This window comes from Odontesthes bonariensis, chromosome 5 (assembly GCF_027942865.1).
Source record: "Odontesthes bonariensis isolate fOdoBon6 chromosome 5, fOdoBon6.hap1, whole genome shotgun sequence".
NCBI classification, from domain to species: Eukaryota; Metazoa; Chordata; class Actinopteri; order Atheriniformes; family Atherinopsidae; genus Odontesthes; species Odontesthes bonariensis.
The window spans coordinates 34,442,679-34,462,511 of record NC_134510.1 but is presented as its reverse complement, the minus strand read 5'-3'; the positions used below and the strand labels follow the sequence as shown (position 1 = coordinate 34,462,511).

Here is a 19,833-nt window from a genome sequence, read left to right as displayed (position 1 = left end):
TGCAATTGAGAATCCTTTCAGTTTTTAAATTAGTGAAATAAGCTTTAGAAGCACAGGAAGTAAGTAGGAGGATTAAGAGCTAATTAAAAGTGATACTTCTACTGAGGAAACGTCTTAATGAAGACATAAGGCTGTGGCTCATAAACACTGCAGGAGGCTTCTCAGAGATGCGTTGTATGTGCCTGCAGTAACTCCAGCAGGGTTCATTATTGCAATGACCGATTTTGTTTCCATCTTTCAGTCACATGCAAAAGTAGTGGCATAAGTCGGGTTTCATGTTATCTATAGGATGGGATTTCCTTTAGTTTTGATCAATTGATCCAAGCTAAGTTGACAGCAGGGAGACAAGAAGCTGACACCGTGATGTAAAAAGGTGGGGAACGTATTGGTTATCGAGCCCACGTTGTGTGTCTGTGGTGGAGGAAGAAGGGCAAAGGGAGAACAGCCAGAGGCACCGAGGAGAGAGGTCACACGTGCCATGATGAATTACAGTTGCTGGGCTTGTCTCGACTGCTTGTTCATTAATGAGTCCTCTTCTTAGGGGAGTAGACTGTGACAACACAAAAGGGCACATCAACGCTGCATCGATTCTCTGCTCTGTACAGCATGTCTGTAGCGTGCTGCTTGTTTTTGGATCCAATTGTGCGCTCTCATAATTGAGTACAGCTTGCTTAATCTTCAAATGACAAAAGCTCATTTGCATATTTTATGCTTGGACTCTAATTCGATCGAAGCACTTATGAGTGGGAAACTGTGGACGCAGATTACAGGCATTATCAAAGACAGCGTTACTTTACTATGAAAATTAGTCTCCATAAAATTCAAGTGCTCTACAAAAAACATGTGAAGCACTCAACTGCGCTGTGCTGATCACAGTGGCATCACTTAGATTACATGCTGATGGCTTGCAGTGACTCAAAACAGCCTAAACAGATACTCTAAAACATTCAGCATGAGTCCATACTGGGCTGCACGTTTCCCTGAAGGTATTTATTTGAATTTGCATGGGATGGCTGGACAGAGTTAAGAAATATGGCTGTCAAAGTTGCATTCATTTTGATAAATGTTTAATGCATTAATGCAAATTAATTCAGCCCAGCCAACACATCACCATCCACAAACCTGATCATGATGAATGCTGGGGACGCTATAGGTTAACAGGACCTACAAACAAAAATGCCGAACAGCACATAATTTTCTGAAATAACAAAGAAAAACCAAAGAAAAAAAGCTTTTCTACTTTAAAAGTATTTCTCTATTATCAGAGGATGTAAGGTACTCCTCATCTCTGCTGCTGGGAAACTCTTAATATTTAGGCTTCATTTAATGGACTCCACTGCAAGTAAGTAGAGTTTGATCTATGAGCCCTCTTGAATGTGGGCGTGCATTTTATTCAAACTACTCTCTAAATCATTTTCATCTTCAGGATGGATGTAGCTACCTGATGGGAGCTGCTTCCCTATGCACCAAAGCAAACAAACCCTCCTTACATCCCTTACCCTGCATTGATAAAAAAAAAAAAAAAAAATGTTTACTTGGCTGCTGATGCAATCACGTAACTGGTCTCCAAAACAGATGACAAGTCACTTAATTCTTAACCAATTTTCATGTAATGTTGTTTGATACAAGCATGAGAAATAGGATTCATTCAGAGTTTGAAATTACAGTACAGTGCAATAGTCCAGCGCCCTTCCTTCATTTTTTATATTTTACTTCTAATCTTCTAAAGTGGTTTTAAGCTATACTTCTCCAGGATTTCTTTGTACCTGATCATTTTCAGAGGAATTGTTGCCTTCTTAACGCTGCCCTGTTAAGAATTTAGGGCATACAAAACACCTAACACCTAACGCAGTAGATGAATAAGTATGGTGTCTACACATAACAAACAACTTGGCAAAGAAGCTGTTTAAATTTGTATTGTAAGCCACTTGGTTGCTAGTGGCTTGTCACAAAGACAACTTGTTTCTATTCCTGTATCTGCATCTGCTGAAATTACTGCGCACCGACATGTCAGCACGGTGTGCAGTGTGTTTGAGGAAACTGTACAAGTGAAGGACAGAAGAAGAAGAAGTGTCAGGCCTAAAAAACTATCTACAGCAGATGAACAGGATCTGAAAGTGATGTCCTTAATTAAGAAAGAGGAAAAAATCCAGCAAAGACCTGACACAGGAGCTGAGAGATGCATCTGGACCTTCAGCTGATCCATCTGCTGTTGGCCCAAGCCTCATCAGAAATGGGCTCCATGGAAGGGTGGCTGTCAAGAAGCCGTTCTTAAGGAAGGGAAACAGGGAGAAAAGGCTGAGCTGTGCCAAAGGACACAAGAAGTGGGCTGAAAATCAGTGGCAGCAGGTCTGATGGAGGGATGAATCCTCCCCAGAGCCCGGAGCTCAACATTACTGAAGCAGTGTGGTATCATGTTGGCAGAGAACGGAACAAAAGGCAGCCCACATCCAAAGAAGAGCTTTGGGATGTCCTTCAAGAAGCCTGGAGAACTATTCCTGAAGAATACATAAATAAATGACAAAAAAGCTCATCTGAGAGGGTTCAGGCTGTGTTGAAGCATAAAGGGGCTCAGACCAAATGACCAAATTGACACTGTAATAAAGGCCTAATAAAAGTTTGATTTAAAAAGAATAAATTAAATTTAAATAAATTAAATTAAATACAAAAATGTAACCAGCATCTAGGTTTTTATAGACTAAGGCAGCCCCTAACCGCTTGCAATGGGCTAATATTTACCTTTATTTGTCAATATCTAAACTTACCTGTTGCAAATAGCAACTGTAGACATCTAAAGAGAGACCATGAGCTGAATGAACAGGGTTAATAAGAAGCATGGCACTTCCGAGTTAGCCATGGGCAACTGAGCATATTCCTCATCTGGTATTGAAGACTTTCGAGTAGATGTGAGTCTCAAGTCCTCTGAGGCTTAGTTGTGAGCCATAAGAGCAAAATGTGCCCGTCAGACTCATGATGACTTCAGAGACCAGGGAGGGTCATACAGTGAGAGATAAACTGGGAATTATTTCCATCCTAAACCTCAGAGAGATATAGAGACAAGTAGCAATCGACTATTTTGAACTCTATTCTTTAACACAAGTGGAGAGAGAAAGAAATGTTCCAGTGGCCTTGTGGATGAACCAGAACATGTGGGGCAATTTTCTTTTAAATGAGACCTGTGAACATATTACCAAAAGAATCCAACCTTTATAGGTAAAAATATTTAAAAAAAATATCAAAGGTAAATGATTTATCTGATATAGTTGCCTCACAAAAACTAAATTTGACTATAACTATCCAAGGATTACATTTTGAAGCTGTGCCAAAACGTCTATTTAGTTGCATTAGAATGAAAATAGGTTTGGGGAAGTACGAAGATCTAAAAGAATTTTAATTAAAAACCTTAAGAGAGCAGTTCAAGATGAAGCGACATAACGATCTAGATCAAATCGCTTGACTGTTTTGTTTCTTGGTCGGAGAAATGCTTGGATCATCCATTAATCACAAAGATCATCTTAAATATAAGCTTTACATCACAGATTTTTCAATCATTTTGGTTTGATTACAGCTGGTCGTAACATGGATACATAATGTAGTATTAAGCTCTCCAATCTTTAAACAGCTTACCAGTGTTGCTTTGGCCAGTGCTTCAAATCGTGCACTCAGGAATTATTAATAACTACTGTGTGCTTCATTAGAAACCCTGTAACAAACTTAAACACAAAGAAAACACGAGGTAATAATGGATGAAGCACAGCCTCTCATACAATCTGTCTCATGGCTGCAGTGAGGCACATATAACTGGAGGTGTGACCACTTTTGTCTGAATGTACCTGCTAAAAGATGTAAAGAGCTGCCTGGTTGCACACTGTGTTAACTAAAAATGCCAGCATTGTCTCCATGGATTACAAGTGTGGTGTTACTGGGATGCACTGTGTGTGTGTGTGTGTGTGTGTGTGTGTGTATTATGGTAAGTGTTTGCCAGAGACCTAGTGTGTAAAGTGACACCCACGCTATACGCCCACTCCACAATGGGTAGTGAGAGAAAAAAAAGCTAATGGATGAACAGATGAATAGACATTTGAATTAATGCATGAAAAAAGAGCTTTTGGATGGAGTTTGAGTGGTTATGGAGCCATTTAAACCAGAAAAATCTTAGAACTTATAATAACTTTGAAAAAATGCAGTTTTTGAACAGAAGATGTTTAGCGAGGAATTTTCCTGGATGAAAGTAATGATGAAATAAATGTATCATTATAAATAAGTTCATAATTCAGGCCATAAATGTTCTGCACAGACACCTCCAAGTCAGAAAACAGATATGCCAGTTACCGCTCATCTGGTGCATTTCTGACAAAATAGCAGCTTGAAGTGATTTTGCTGCAGACTGCAATCATTAAATGGGTGATTTCATTACCCACAATGCACCCTGGGTTGGGTTGTTGATTTGGGAATTGTTTGCCAGTACTGTAGCAGCTGGAGGCCTCAAACAGAAATGAGAGCTGGCAAACAAAAGTCTGATAAACTTTTTTTTTCTTCTTCAAAATTTTCAGACTGTGAAATGTTGACAACTCAAGTGACATCACTTGAGGCAGTGCTTGTGCAGTAATGCTGCCAAAAAGCTGTAAACAAACTATGAGAGGGTCATATCATTTTCCTTGACACTCAGCGTGTTATCTAGCTTTTTGTGCATTTAACGAAGATATTCTTTCAACAATAGAAACTGCTCTTAAATTGCCAGGAAAACACATTTGTGTTCCAGATTTTTCATCACCATGAGGCACATTTGCATAATGTCTGTCTAGTGGATTGTTTGTCATGCCTCATACAAAAAAATGGAGCTGACATGCATGATGCAAATTGTAACCGATCAGAGAAAGACTGGGTCTTTGAGGAAGAAGGCCTTAAAGAAACAGTACCTAAAATTGAGCGTTTTCAGCTTAGTGTGACATGAAGCATCGCAGCAATGTGTTGTAAGACAAAAATAATGTGTTTTATTAAAGCATTTAAATCACTACTTACAGAGGTTTGTAACATGTTGTGGTAAAATGATTAACTTGTAAATGAGCGTAACATGGACTCTCTAATATGTTAAGTTTAAGGTTTTCATATTCACGTGTGAGTAGAGCTGTGAGACTTAAAGAAAAAAGAATAATCTCACCAAAAATCCCTTCAACACCATGTAAAAAATGAGTGCCCTTATCATCAGTGATTGCAGAAATATATTCTGACCCTGATTCAACTCAGGATGGTAATTGGGAGATGGTTATTTCACCACAGCCACATAAACCAGAAAGAGGAAATCTAAGTTTTCCTGTGAAAGTGTGTTTATCAGTGGAGCTTAGCCAGCTTACAAGCTAAGAACAAAAGTAAGTCCTGATAATATGTGACCGAAAATGCTTGATACAGTTCAGTGGAAAATAACAACACATCGAACACATTGTTCCAGTCATCTGATAGCTTTAAGTCCTGAAATCTTTCCACATAAGAAGCTCCTGACTGTAGTACGGTGTCTTTACTGTAGCTTGGCTTCCAGCTGATAAAATAATGCTACTCTGAATGATGTGGAGGGACAGATAGATAACACTGTAGTTTCGTACCAGCTGGGACTTTATTTCATACGGAATAACATTTAAATAATACCGTTATCTAGAACTGGGCCTGTGTAGACACTTAATGACTGATCATGAGTAATCTGATCACCTCTGTCAGCGTGCATTTTTCAGCTGCAGCCCGGCTGTGCTTTGCTGCTTCACACGTCCACAACAGCGTCACAACCAGGTTACCCAGAATGAAACCTGCTTAAAGGGAAAGGTTCTGCCAACAATAACGCGTCGGCATGAAGAATATCTTTATTACAAAAATCTTCAAATTGGGTGAAATTTCAAGACACAAATGTACAATTATTTGTGATTAACTAATTAGTTAATGAACTAACTAACTGAAAATTTTAGTCGCATTATTGACAAAGTTCAGAGCTGAAATCATTTTAAAAATTGACAGTTTAAATAATCGATTGCCCAAGAAACATGTCAAATATTGTAAAGTTGCAATAAGATGGTTTTAAGAGAGGATGACTGCTTTGTTACACATTTCTTTCTGTTGGACAAAACAAAGAATATCAACTCTATGGTCTCAAATGACAAAAACTGTCAGCTGCCTGCACCCCTAAATGTCAGCAAACCTAACACATTTACGCTGTGGCTGACAGATGTAGCCACAGTCCTCTCCTTGGCTACATTACATGTCTTCATTGGGGCTAAATATATGCGGGTGGGGGGTCTTTCTTGAGGGTAATATGAGAGTGGGGGGTTACCACCAAAACACAGACACATATTCTTTGTTTGTAAGCTGTAGGCATGAGGAGGTTGTGAGCCTGATCAGCCTGCTGGGATTCATATCTCGGTCCTGCCCTGCCCGGGGCCATCTGCTGCCCTCCCTCTAATCCAGGGGCTTGTCACTGATCATTAGCCGGCCACTCTTTCATTCTCTCCTCCCCTTTGCCATCATATATTTCTAGCTTATTATGTTGATACTGCTATTAAAGCATGGAGTGGCGTGCTCTCTTAAACTGAACTCCTCTGAATGGATATTTGATGCTCTCAAATCCTCAACTGTGCCTGTCTCAGCGTCCCCCCCCCCCCCTCTCTCCTTCATTTTGAATTCCAGGCCTATAATGCTGATGTTAGAGGCTTAAATGTGCTTAAGTGTGCTCTCTCTCACACACAGTTCCTCTCTGTGCATTCTAACCAGTTTTTCTATTTTCTCTTAGCATGTGCACTTTTATGAGTGTTCCCTGGGCATAAGGCTTGAAAGGCAGATCAATTTAAGCTGTAGTTTCAAGACAAAAAAAGGATACATACCGTCTATTTAAATCTTTATCTTTCTTGAACTATTCTTGAGGGAGTAAATAGCTCAGACTGTTGTACAATATGGCTCTTAGAAGAAGAGTAAGCAACTAGTATGGCATTAGATTGGTACACAGAGCGAAAACTGCAGCTGTATTAAACACTATGTAGGAATAATTCGTACACTGTCATTGTTCTCTTGTGTTTGCATGGCCAAATTTGTATTTTAGTTGTGTTTGTGCCTTTAAGCCTAAGGCAACGTAGCTCTACGGGTGGTAATGTCCATCTGTTGGACAGACTGGTCAACAACATTGATACGCACTGAAATATCTCAGCAGCTTTTGAATGAACTTCAGTGAATTTTGGCGCAGACATTCAAGTTTCTCTCAGGAAGATTAGCTGAACTTTTTAAATGAGAATTAGCCATGCTGCACTGTTTTATCAGAAGGCGGCTGCCTTGGTTACACATAACATACCAGAAAGCACACCACAAAACCAGAAACAAAACCTTGAAGAAAAAGACACAAATACCCGCTTTAGTTGTCGTGAAACTCGTACTTAAGGCTTGCCTGATGAAATTCCCCTCATTCACGCCTCTGATGTTGTATTTTCTTCGCTTTAGTGCTAATGAAGCACAGCCTTGTTGTCAACTTTTTCTTAGATTTATGTCCAAATACGAAAGGACATTTAACTTCCCTTTAGCTGTAGTCATTACTCTTATGCTCTCATGCTAATCATGGTTAATACGATTCACATTTTACCACCATCAACATAAAAAAAAACATTGGGAGCATAACTTTTGGATTCATTTTAAAGCATAACTGTGTTTTATTATATCCTCAGTGATGTGTAGAAAAGACTCATTCTTTATATTTTGGTTCATCACTGACTTTTAATCGTTTAACCTCAGAATGACAAATGAAAAATACCTTTTTAGCTTCTCTTTTAATCAGTTTTGGTGATATTAGTGCCTTTGATTGCCACCTTTTTGCTTCAAGTACCTACTGTGATGTGGTGTTGGATGCTCAGTGATATTCGATCTCTCAAATAATTCGGCCAAGTCTCACCAGAAAACACAATTAGTCCAACATGTAGTAGAGTCACAATTTATAGCTGAAGCCTGTGAGAAAACAATGCGTCCCTCGGCTGTTGTTTTCTCAAACCTTGCTCCTCTGGGCATCGTTCATCTGACATGAAGTAGTTATTACCTTAGTTCTAAACCTAACTTTTAAAACCTAAGCTTAGCCATTCATGGGTGAGAGAACAGTAGAAAAGAAGAAGAAAACATTGTCCAGGAAGACTCTCAAAATGGTGATCTCTTACGGTGAGTGAGAGAAGGTGTATCAGCACCTTCCATCCTCCGATCCTTCCTCCTTAAAAGTGTTTAAGGCGATGAAAACTGACCACAAATATCGAGCATTGACTGTGAATGCTGGACTAATGCAGGTTTTTCTCGTTCTGTGATGAGATCAGGTTGAATCATGAAGAAACAACAGGTGCCATTAAACCACAGCTGAAGAAGGAGGTGAAGAAACAGTGATAGAAATCTCACATTTTTGTCAGTTTCTTGAGCTGCTTTATGACAAGAGAACGATTCTAAAAGATATTCTCAAATCATTTCTAAGTGGGTACTATCTAATAATTGTGACAGGCTTTGCGTGTTGTTAAATTAAACAAAGAAATTAAAGCCAAATGCAAGCGCCATCAAACTAGGGATTGGCTAAAATTGCTAAAGGCTACTTTCCTGTCACTGTTGCTTGGTACTCTGAGGAATTACTGCATCAGTTTTGCTCTACAAACCAAGACTCATGGCCCAAAAACACAATAGCATTCAGAAATTGCACGTTACAGTCTGATTATCATCTTAAAAAAGCCCTGTAGTATAAGACAGAATAACTAACACAGCTCAATGCGCTAATGCTGTGTTCTCAGTATATTCAGTTGCAGATTTAAGTCTTTAACCATACTGCAGATTACAACTGTCCGTGAGTTTAGAGTTTGTCACATGGTCTAATAATGAATTAATCTTCTTGCGGCACAGTAAAGAGTGCTTTCCAGAACATCTAGATTTCCTGCAGACAGAAAAACACTGCATTCAAATAACCATGATGAAAGGGATTTCATGGTATAAAAAATAAATAAAATCAGAGATAATATAATATAAAATATAGGGCGATGAGTACCCCACTAAAGAGCAAACACCAATGTCCAATAGGAGAGATGGAGGATTAACAAAAGGCAGTTGGATGGAAAGGAGGATATTTACTTCAAGCCTCCTCCATCTCTTCAGCTTTATTAGAATAGCATCGGCGGAGGCAGCAGGGGCTCTTTTCAGCTAAATGTCACTGCTTTATTCGATGATACTGCTATTTCTCCCAGCCCACTGAAGCTTCCTATTTGCCTCTTGGGGAGTCGAAGGCCTGTTTTGAATGCCACTCCCTGACCACGATTGTGCTTGGTTTCCTCAGTATGACCACAGGATTTATTGTTTTTCAACTTGTGGCCAAGTGCAGATTTAAGTCCCTGTTTGTGATGGAAAAACTGAAAGCATATTCATTTCAGAAAAGTAGAACAAAACCACCCCAGGCACAAATATGGAATCACAACTCCTGAAGGATTCTCATTGAGCTAAACAAAACAATGATGCTCTACATAAAACTATTTTCAATTCAAATCTGGACATTTTGACTTTACAGACATAAAACAGACTAAAATAAATAGTTCATGGTCTTTTTTCAGATAAAGAGTAAAAATGATGGAATCATACAGAAAAATATCTTGATGAAAAATAATGTTTTTATCAATAAGAGTTGACATATCAGGTTTGCTGGAAGGATTGATTAAGATCCGAAGTGCTTTTTGGCCATGTTGATATGTGTTTCCTTGAAGAAAAGTCTGGAGGCTCTTTGCTCTGTGGCAAGATGCATTTATAAGCCTGGAAAATGACCTCGGCATCATCGCACCACCTTTTGATTGATAGAAAGAGAAAGGTGTCCACCTGTGCATTTACTGTAGAGGTAATCGCTGCCATCTCCCCTGATCTTTTAGCTGACATCAACACCACATCATTAATGATTGTGGAAATGTGCTTGTTTTCTTCAGTCAGGCATCTTTCTATGTTTCATTGGACCTGCACCAAACTACAGTTCCAGCATCATCTTCTGAATATCATTTTTAATCCAACCATCCACAGTCCATGACTGCTTCTCTTCAGCCCACCATCACTGTGTTTTCTTCTGTTTAAGTGTTAGTGATGGTTTACATTTGGCTTTCCTGGATGTAAATCCCAGAATATTTCTACAAACTTTTCTTGTGCATTTTATATTTTAAAATATAATGCTTTGAATTTCTGTCTTGATTCTTATGACCTGTATGTTTCCTTTTCACAACTTTCCCATTTTGTTTGCTCTTGCTCCAAATATTGGACACAGCAGACTGACAACAGCCAACATCTTTTGCCACACTCTGAGTTGAATCCCCTTGAAGGAGCTTAATAATCCTTCGCATTGTTTCCACTGACAGCTCTAATGTTGGAGCCAATCAGCCAGATGTAACAGCTTGTTCAGATCTACGAGCACTCTCTTTGAACTGTTGAATTATTTGGATATTCAGACGTGTACTGCAGGTATTTGTTTAAGAAATGCAAACTACAAGTTGATTCCATCAGTTTTTGTCCACTTGATCGGAAAAAAAACTGAATTAACATCCTCCAAAAGTAGTGATTCCATATTTTCCTTCATTTTTGACAGGTTCTAGTAGAATAATAAACAAAGAAGGGTTCATAGTGTGTAGGTGTAGGCATGCTTGAATACAAGAAGTAAGAGTGCTATCTTAGGAAACCTTACTGGAAGCACCTTCTTCAATACTCATCCTTTAACAGCAACAGATATCACTCTGATATGACAATTCAAGGCTGATAATCAGAAAGGAAACTTCTTTGCAAAATAAATCCTCCACCGATCTTCTCATTCATGCAAAGACCATGTGCAAATACATGAATACACTACAGTGAATGACAAAAATTTGGTATGAGCCATTTGAATATAGTAGAATATGTCAGAGAAATCCTCATATGTCACAATAAATAAACTTTTTTGGATGAAGCGTAATCTCTAACCCTGCCATCCCACCTATATCAGTAATAGCCGGGTATTATTATGAGCTCTGCCATTTAGATTTAACAAACTCTGGCATCTATTTGGCATATTTCTCCACTGGATGTAAAGGCAGCAGTCTACTGCTAGTAGAGCAAAATCTCCAAAGCCAAAAAATACATTAATGTCAGTTAAATGAGACTTTTTTAATGAACAACTTCATGCTGTTGGTAAGCTTTGTCATTCTTGCTGCAGTGACACCACAGTGCAGACCACGGGACCTTGAGCCGCGCTCATTCACTCTCAAATGAGGCTATGAGTAACTTCTGGAAAATGGCGTGTTTACTCTGAAGCCACAAAGTTGTAGGGCCAGACACACAACTGACACAATTAACCTCAATTTCCACTCCAACAAAACTAAGAAGGAAAACTAAAAACAAAGCAGGCATGCTGAATTAAAATAAACCCACTGGCACATATTGAAATGAAAAATTATATTCCCAAGGAAATGATTTTAATTCATATTCATGGCCTAAATTTGGTGCCTGTTGCTAAGGGCTTTTAACAGTGACTGGCCAATTACAAGCCAGACTCCTCTTACCCTAAGGTAAAATGTTAATTAGGGTCACAGAGGGTCATGTTGTTAAGCACTCACTAAAATAAGGAGGGAATCTCCAAGGGAAATACTCATTTGAGAAGATGCCAGTGACATTCCTACTGCCGTAAGAGCTACAACTGCTCAGTCAGATTTGTGCTGGCTCAGAGAACAGACAACACTCTGGTTTGACGTAAGTAAGTAGGTATTAACACACAGCTATTTAAGGAAAAGGATTTTAAAGGCGTAAAGAAATACAGTGTCCTAATTTACACATGCTGCTGCTCGAGCCAGCAGAGGACGTAAATCAAAAGTCTACAACAGAATGAGAAACTGTGAAAGGAACGAGTCGTTTCACGTAATTACTGTAAGGGCAAAACTAACTGGCCTTTCGCTGAAGGCAGAAAATGAGGCTGAAGAAAGAACTTTTCCCTAATTAGTCTGAAGTATCTGCCAAAGATCAATACTCTGCTCTAGTTTCTATTCATCTCAGGACTTTGCTTTGTAACCCGGGTTCTCTCTTGTGTTTGTTTACAACAACAAGTTTTTCTGAGCCCCTTTGCCACATAATGACCTTGCTCTGCCGTATTGAACTTGTGAACCCGTCACGCCCGCTCTCCTTCAATTTCCCGGATGGCCTCTTCAGTGGGTCTGCCATAATAGCAGGTGATTGTGAGAGAGCAACTACCAACCCTCCACGCGGGTGACATCCTTCATTGCTAGTGCCTCTGTAAAGAGAAGAATGTATTTCACTAACGATGGCCTGTCAACTCTGCTCAGCCTGCTTTTGTGCCTCGAAAGGTGACAAAAGCCGGTTGTGGTGACACAGACAAACACACACAGAGTTCACAGTGCAGAAAGCTACAGTGGTCCTCACTGTAGGACGCGACAAAGGACTAAACCCCCATGATATCTGGAGGGATGTAAGACACAAATACTCTCATACACACAAACATATTGCACACTCTCTGGATTCACAACAGGGCAGTCTGTTTTCTCATTACCTTCTATTTTAAATGTTCAAAACATAAAAAAGGAAACCACAAACAAAAACCACATCTCAACATTCTACCCCCATTTCCTCCTGGTCAGGATGGCAGGGGGGGTTAAGCTTGTTTCAGCTCTCACAGCGTGAGGCTGCTCCATCACTGGGCTAATACAAAGAGACAGAAAACCACGAGCCCTCGCACTACAACGCAGTTAATCTAAGAATCAGCTAATCTAACGTGTGCATGCTTCTGGACTCTGTAAGGAAAAGGCAATTAGGCAGGCTGAATGTGAAAACTACACACAGAAATGTCCAAGCTGAGGTTTGAACCAGGGACAGCTTTGATGTGAGACAGTGGTGTTGACCACCGTACCGACACATCAATCTGAAAACACGAGACAAAAGAATAAAAAAATTAAAATAACATAATTAATAAAAATACTACTAAAAACACAACAGTGAGGTTTTCATTCATCAGCAAAGCAAATCGGAAGCTATCCTTAGAAAAGGAAACAAAAAGGAAATGTGACTATTCCATTCACCCATCCATTTTCTGTACCCGCTTAATCCACTTCAGGGTTGTGAGGAGGGGCTGGAGCCTATCCCAGCTGCCATTGGGCGAGAGGCGGGTTACACCCTGGACGGGTCAGCAGTGAAATGTGAATCAGACATGCTTCTTTATTATAATACATCCATGGCTTCTTTTCACTGGTCTGAAGTGAATAAACTAAACCGAGTAGTTTTTGCCTGGAGGTGGTGACATAAGCAATTTTGTTGGTTGTTGTAGTTCAATAGAAGAAGTAGTTGCCCCACCCCTAAATGAATCTGGAGGAGGAAAACAGATAGCTTTTCCACAGGAATTACTTTAATCTCTGGGAAATTCTAAATTTTATTCCGTTCCTTCCAACGCACATCAAGTCTTCTTTGAAACGAGCAAAAATCACCTCAAGTTAGCGTATCAACTTTTTTATCAGTTTTTACTGTTTCCATTTTTTTCCTCTTCACATCTTCTAAATGCGAATTTAAAAAGGCAATAAAAACCTGGCTAGTGACAGTCAGGAGAAGCAATAAGTTCTCAGAGTACACAGCAAGACAGGAAAAGCCCACATTACAGAAAACAGCCACAATTCAGAAAACACACAACAAGAAGACAGAAAATAATACTTCAGAAAACATATAAAACACTTTCTTCTCTTTTAATTTCTCCTTTATTGTTGTGTTGTGCGGATTGTTCAGTTGCTTTTTCTGTTTTGTCCTTGGCTCACCACCACAGATTTATGATTTTGTGAGTAAACCATCCAGGAAGCAAAGTTTAAATGCAGTTCCGATGCTCTGTGCAGACAGTGCACACTAACAAGCAGCCAACCATGAGCTGATATTGAGCTATTAGGTTGACTTCATCTGTCTACACTCTGTGAGATCAAAAGGTCTCAGAAGGTTACTCTTCTTTGTGGCAGGAGTTTGAGTTTTCTAGGTGATCATTTCAGACCATCTGTACACAAAAGAAAAAAATCAATCCTTTGTAATAAGTTAAAAACAATTAGCGAGTCTGTGCTAGACTAAGGTGACTTAACAGGCTTATGAAGAAAAAGGCACGTGCTGAGAAGTGATCTAATGGAGCGAGACGGCATGTGAAATTGGAATAGCTTGATGAGAGGCCAGAGGTGCATAATCTGAAAGAGAGATAATCCAAATCCCTGGAAAGATTATGAGCGTTGATAAAAAGTGATCAGATCAGGGAGTCAAATCAGACTGATAAATTAATCTGTGGCTGCTGATCTGATGCACTTGTCAACAGTTTAAAAAGGTAAGGCCACCTACTCTATCTGACATAAATATTCAGTAAGGAGCAGTCATAGTCATGATGCCAAGATATTACAGTGAGTGTCTGCTTAAGACACCATCACCTACTCCAACACCTGTAATTGCTTTGTCCTCAGGCAGACTTCAGGTCTTGACAGCTCAAACCCGGCAACCACATTGCTCCAACAACCGGGTCTAATGAAGCATCCACATTATACCAGAGAAAGAGTGAGGCACCAGCTGTGTGTGTGCATAAGAACGTGTATGTGTGGCACTTAGCAGTTCTCTGCAACACAGCATATGGTGGCTTTTTTTTTTTAGATCCACTGACATCCCTGTCTTGCATTGTAGCTATCAGCAACAGTGAAGGTTTCTTCGGAATTTCATCATATTTTACAGTGTCATTAGCTGGAAATGTAGAAAGAGGGAAACAACACGCAATAAGGTGCAGAGGAAGAAGTGCAGAAAAAGCGATTAACTGTGAAGAGAGGAAGATTGGTGTGAGAAAATCTGGCAGAACGACAAACTCCCCGCTATCTCCTAAAGGAACCTGAAGAGCTGAGGCGCTCCGTTATCACATCTTCATCAGCGCTATCGTCCTCACGATGCCTGTAATCACTCTCGTTTGTTCTTCAGCTACCCAACTACAACCTTCAGAGATATCACTCGCAGCTTCTGCCAAAGCCTGTTGTCTCTATTTGACTCATTTGAATAGCGTTCTCATAACAAACAGACAGAACTGAGCCGTCTCACCTTCCGAAACAGATACATCATACTTTCACAGAAGGCAGTAAAAGCAATGCAGGCCCAATTCCCCAGAGTTTAGAAAACAGGGGCTGCATTTCAGCTAGACTCATCAATATGCAAAACATCAGAGCGCCGCTTGCCCTAAGAATATTCCCTCCACTGCAGAGTCTGCAAATGTGCATAAACATCATCACATTTTGTGTTTTTTTTAAGCAAGCTTCCATTGGCAAAAAAAGACGTATGCAAATCTCGCAGAAACATAATCGCATTTTTGATGAAAAGTACCGGGATTCAAAGCTGCAAATTGCCCTATGTGATTTTAATACTCTGCAGGCAATTGTCGAACCAAAGAGGTGAAAAAAGAAAGACTCCAGGGCTGAAATCAATGTACTACCTTTTATTTGGGAAGAAGTGAACAAACTCCCAACACTGGATTACATTTCAAAGCACAGAGCCTAGAGCTTTTCAGTTGGGGAGCATGTGTAGTGTGGGAGAAAGGTGGCGTAGCGTGGGACAGAGGCATAATCATTATGACCTACAGTAGGGTGGAGGTAGGTTAAGGCAGTCCTTCTCACTCTGCCTTCAGTGCTCACTCTGCCTTTCTCTTTCTCAAGTCTGTACCCTGGGCTGTCATTCCTGGGTTGTTAAATCCCTGCTCCTTTAATCTCCTTACTCAGCTACATCCTCTTTAAAGATGCAGAACCACAGGAGAGACGTGGGATACGTCAACCGGGGACTTGTGCTGAGCAAGGCAGGGCGGGACATGTGGAGTGGGGGTGTTTGAATTAGGCTATAAGAACCAAGAAGTTGTGTTGGCATTGTGAGAATACAGCTTTCTGTAAAATGTCAGTTGAAAGGTCCTGTTTTCAAAGAGTGAAGAGGAAATAGTTGTTTAATTTTTGCCTAAAGACTAAAGACCTTCATTTTCAGTGTCTGATAGCTGTGGTAATAAATACACTAGGTTTGTACTCCTGACCCTAAAAGTAGTGAGCGTCATCCAAGATTGGTTGTGTGCATCCTCGCGTGTAAAACCTAATAATAAAATTCACTCCATTTGATTCTTTCTCTGATAACACAGCTACTTCGGTGCGGAAAGCAAGCATGTGCAAAGATAAGAAATGCAGTAACCGCCCATCAATCTGCACATCTCTTTCATGTATGAATTCCAAATGAACACACAACCCCCCTCACACTCAGAGCCGATTTCGTATCAATACCATCAAATTACTCCAATTCTCCCCCACAAAGCACTATTGTGAGGCAGCACGAATCAATCATTCGCACGCTGTAACACACAGCAGCAACATTTCAATAATGGTGCATCACCTGAGACTCAGAAATGAGAGTAATCCATTCAGAAATGGATCACAGCTGCCCTGCGCGCCACATGCTATTCAGTATGAGGAGACGGCTCTACTGTAGATTTCTGGGTCATCTTTTAAGTGTGTGTATCTTTGAAGTTCAGCAGCATGGAGTCCTATAAACTCAAATAACAAATTTATGAGACAACCAAAGTGTGTCATCTGACAGCATTGTCGATCAGCGCACTGCCAATTAAGCAGGAGAATGTTCCAGACTAAAAACAAGCTTTTACTACCACTGCACTGACCTGAAACATTCTTTAAAAAAAATTATAACATCATTTATGTCACATGTTTTACAATTAATGAACTGAAAGTACAAGTGATTAGATTTGACTGATTGTTGCTTCAGACCATGGGAGGTCACATACGATATCTGCACCACCAGCACACACCGATTCATTTTCAGTGCACATAAACACTCCATATGTAAACCAAGGGTTCAAATTTAATCTGTGATAAGTGGGTTAGCAGTACCTGTTTCCCAGAAGTAGACAGACTTCCCATCATCTGTTTGTGTGTTAGCCTTCCAGAAACCACACAACAGCAGCAATGTCATGAAAAGGTACCAGCTCTCCTCTGTCCTTTTTCGGAGGGTCCCTCCCGCACCCCTCCAACCCAGCCCCATGGTCCGTCACAGGATAAAAGTAAATCCACTCAGCACAGAAGGTCGGAGAAGGCTGCGATGACAAAAAACAACCCGAATACGCAAGTCCAAAAGGCAACGTGAAGTGCAGTGCGCCTCACTTTGAAAGAGGGTGTGATGAAGAGTGTGGGAGTGAAAGAGAGGGAAAAATTATTCTGAGGTGTGTGAATGATGGTCCTGCAGGAGTTGAGGTCCAGAACTTGTGTTCTTGTGAAGGACAGAGAGAGTAAATGCCTCCTTTTGTTAGTGTTGCTCCCAGCTTGGCAGGATGGTCCCAGAGGGAGACGGTCAGTGATGGGGGCTGAGCTGCAGATGGATGGTACAGCCGTCCTCCTCCATCGTATCCGCTCCCACTGTTTGCCGTTGCTGCCTCTGTCCTCTGGCTGCGGAGCAGTGACAGTGGGCGAGTGTCTGCAGTGTTGTTCTCCTCCCTCCCTCTCACACTTTCTCTTTCTCTCCTATTCTCTCCCTCTCATTCGCTGTTCTTCTCCCTGTGCTTTTCTACTCCTGCGTATCTGCTCTCATCTTCTGTTCTCACCTCCTCCTATTTCCCCTTTGTGTTTTCACTCTGCATCTCCAGCGTGCTCTCTTCTTACTTTCTCTGCCTCCCTTTCTTTGCCTTTTTCCTCTCTCCCGCATAGGACATGGATACTCCCCCCTCTCCTCTTCTTCCACCCGTCTTCCACGTGCTGTATTGTGAGGGCGACTGGAGACCAGCAGGGCTCACATTGGTTTGAGGAACTCCCACAAGCACTGCTCCCAGGATCAGAGAGACAGAAAGACAAGCAGGGCTTAATGCAGTGCTAGAGAAAGTGGAGGGGGGTTGATGGGGGAAACGAGGAGGAGCGAAACACTAAAGCAGCGAGGGAGAGCGCGTGAGCACGATGGAGTGGGGGTTATTGTGCTTGTGAGAAAGGGGTGTGAAAGAGAAATGATGGAACAAAGAAGGTGATAATAAGGACTTAAAGTAGCAATTTTATTACCTATCCCAGTACCAAAGTTACGAGCCAGCATCAAAATTAATTAGTTTCCGTCATGTAAGCAACACAATGGTAGCTAATAATCTATTCTATTATAGAAATAAGCAGAAGGAAAGGACCTAATATTCCGGTGAGAGGAGTAAATTATTGGAGGTTCAAGCAGTAAATTCAGATTCTTCTTGTCTTCCCAAGCGCTTGTGCAGCAAAAACACAAAGAAGCATGAAACATCATGTTATAGTCCCCAGTCCCCCTCACTATACTCAAATCTGCTCTCATTGGTCCTGCTGTAATAATCAACTTGAGATTTTTTACAGTTATCGTTACAGCTCGCAATAGAAGCAAAATTCTCTATCATCTTTATCTTTGAACGCATCTGCTTTGCCACATTGATCTCCTGTCTTAGAAATGCCAACATTTTTACTTTTACTCCTTTTTTGTTTATATAGATTAATGTCAGCTAACATAAATCTGTCTCATCTGCAGACTTTGCTGAGTTTTTTGGGGTATTTCCATTTTGATCCATTTTATGAGTCAATCGATTTCTGTCAAAAATACCTTTTACAGGTTAGGATGATATCATGAGTCATCAGAGTGAAACCTAAGATGCTTTTGGTAATGTTCACTGAGCGTTTGTTGGAGTGAGGCTACAGGAAGCACCACAAATGCTTAAATGTTTATATTTTGAATTTAGCTGTATGGATTCGTATGAAATATGGTCATGTGATCTAAAGTCATTAAGGCTCAGTCAATCCATAAAATCTGCTAGTGATTGACTGCTATAGACACCGCACAATACAACATATATACCTTTCAAGACATTTTCCCTTTTAAATAAAAAAAACCCTGTCATTTGTAAATCTAAACCTTAGTTATGCTATATATCACATTTCAAATCATGTTCAGACACTGAAAAAAAAGTCTACATTTAGATTTATTGCTTCAACCGATTTCAAACAAATAAATTAAGTGTAACTTGATATAAGGTGATTCATATCAACCATAACTCAAAGCTTTTAACAGTGATTATTAGATGATGAACACGCAGTGATTATAGACTGTGTAGAATAAATAAACAAAGTCCCCATGATGTCATCCATTGGTGACCGTTACAAGCGACCACCAGACTTCAGTTGGGTAGCAGCTTGTGAGTAACAACATACCACCCCCACCGCTCTTTTTATACACGTCCTCCTCTTCGGTTTTGCAGGAGGACAGGAGATTTTCCCCATCGAGTCTAGTTGAGAGGCAGATTACACTCTGCACAGGTCATCAGTCCATAACAAGGCAAACACGTAAAGACAACAGTTCACAATCACACCTACAGTCGATTTAGAATCAATAACTGACCCAATACACGGAGGCACACGGAGAACAGGCAAACTTATAATGAATCTTTTTGCTCTATAAGCCAATAAAAATGTTTAGGTCACAAATCAAGTAAGTGCTTTTTCTTCCGCTCCCACTGCTGTCTATTAGACAGAATGCAAGTTTCCCATTGGCTTACTTATGACACTAACTTAATAATTCATTAGACTCTTTTCACAAAAGCTTTTTCAAGTTTGCAGTCAATCGCCTTTGTTGTACATTGTGTCATGTGTGAAAGCACAGGGGCAGACTAGGAGGTCAAAGGTGATCCTCCACTAATAAGCCTTCTGAGTTGGCAAGGAAGGTATTATCAGAGGCCTATTATCAGGCCTCAAAACCAACAGTGCTGTCCTCGCTCAGCTGATTCGGTGGTGATGTGTGTTAGGACACGGTGATGCAGGGCTG

At 40.4% G+C, this 19,833-nt stretch overlaps 1 protein-coding gene across 1 annotated transcript in view; it reads right to left on the bottom strand.

The window, feature by feature from the left end:
- The window catches only part of thsd7ab (thrombospondin, type I, domain containing 7Ab), a 186,776-nt gene extending 168,933 nt beyond the window's left edge, over positions 1–17,843 (bottom strand). The window contains exon 1 of the mRNA XM_075466226.1: positions 16,914–17,843. Within this exon, the coding sequence (XP_075322341.1) occupies positions 16,914–17,064 (151 nt within the window). The 5' untranslated portion in view covers positions 17,065–17,843. The remainder of the gene's footprint in view (positions 1–16,913) is intronic.
- Between the last annotated feature and the right edge of the window lie 1,990 nt (positions 17,844–19,833).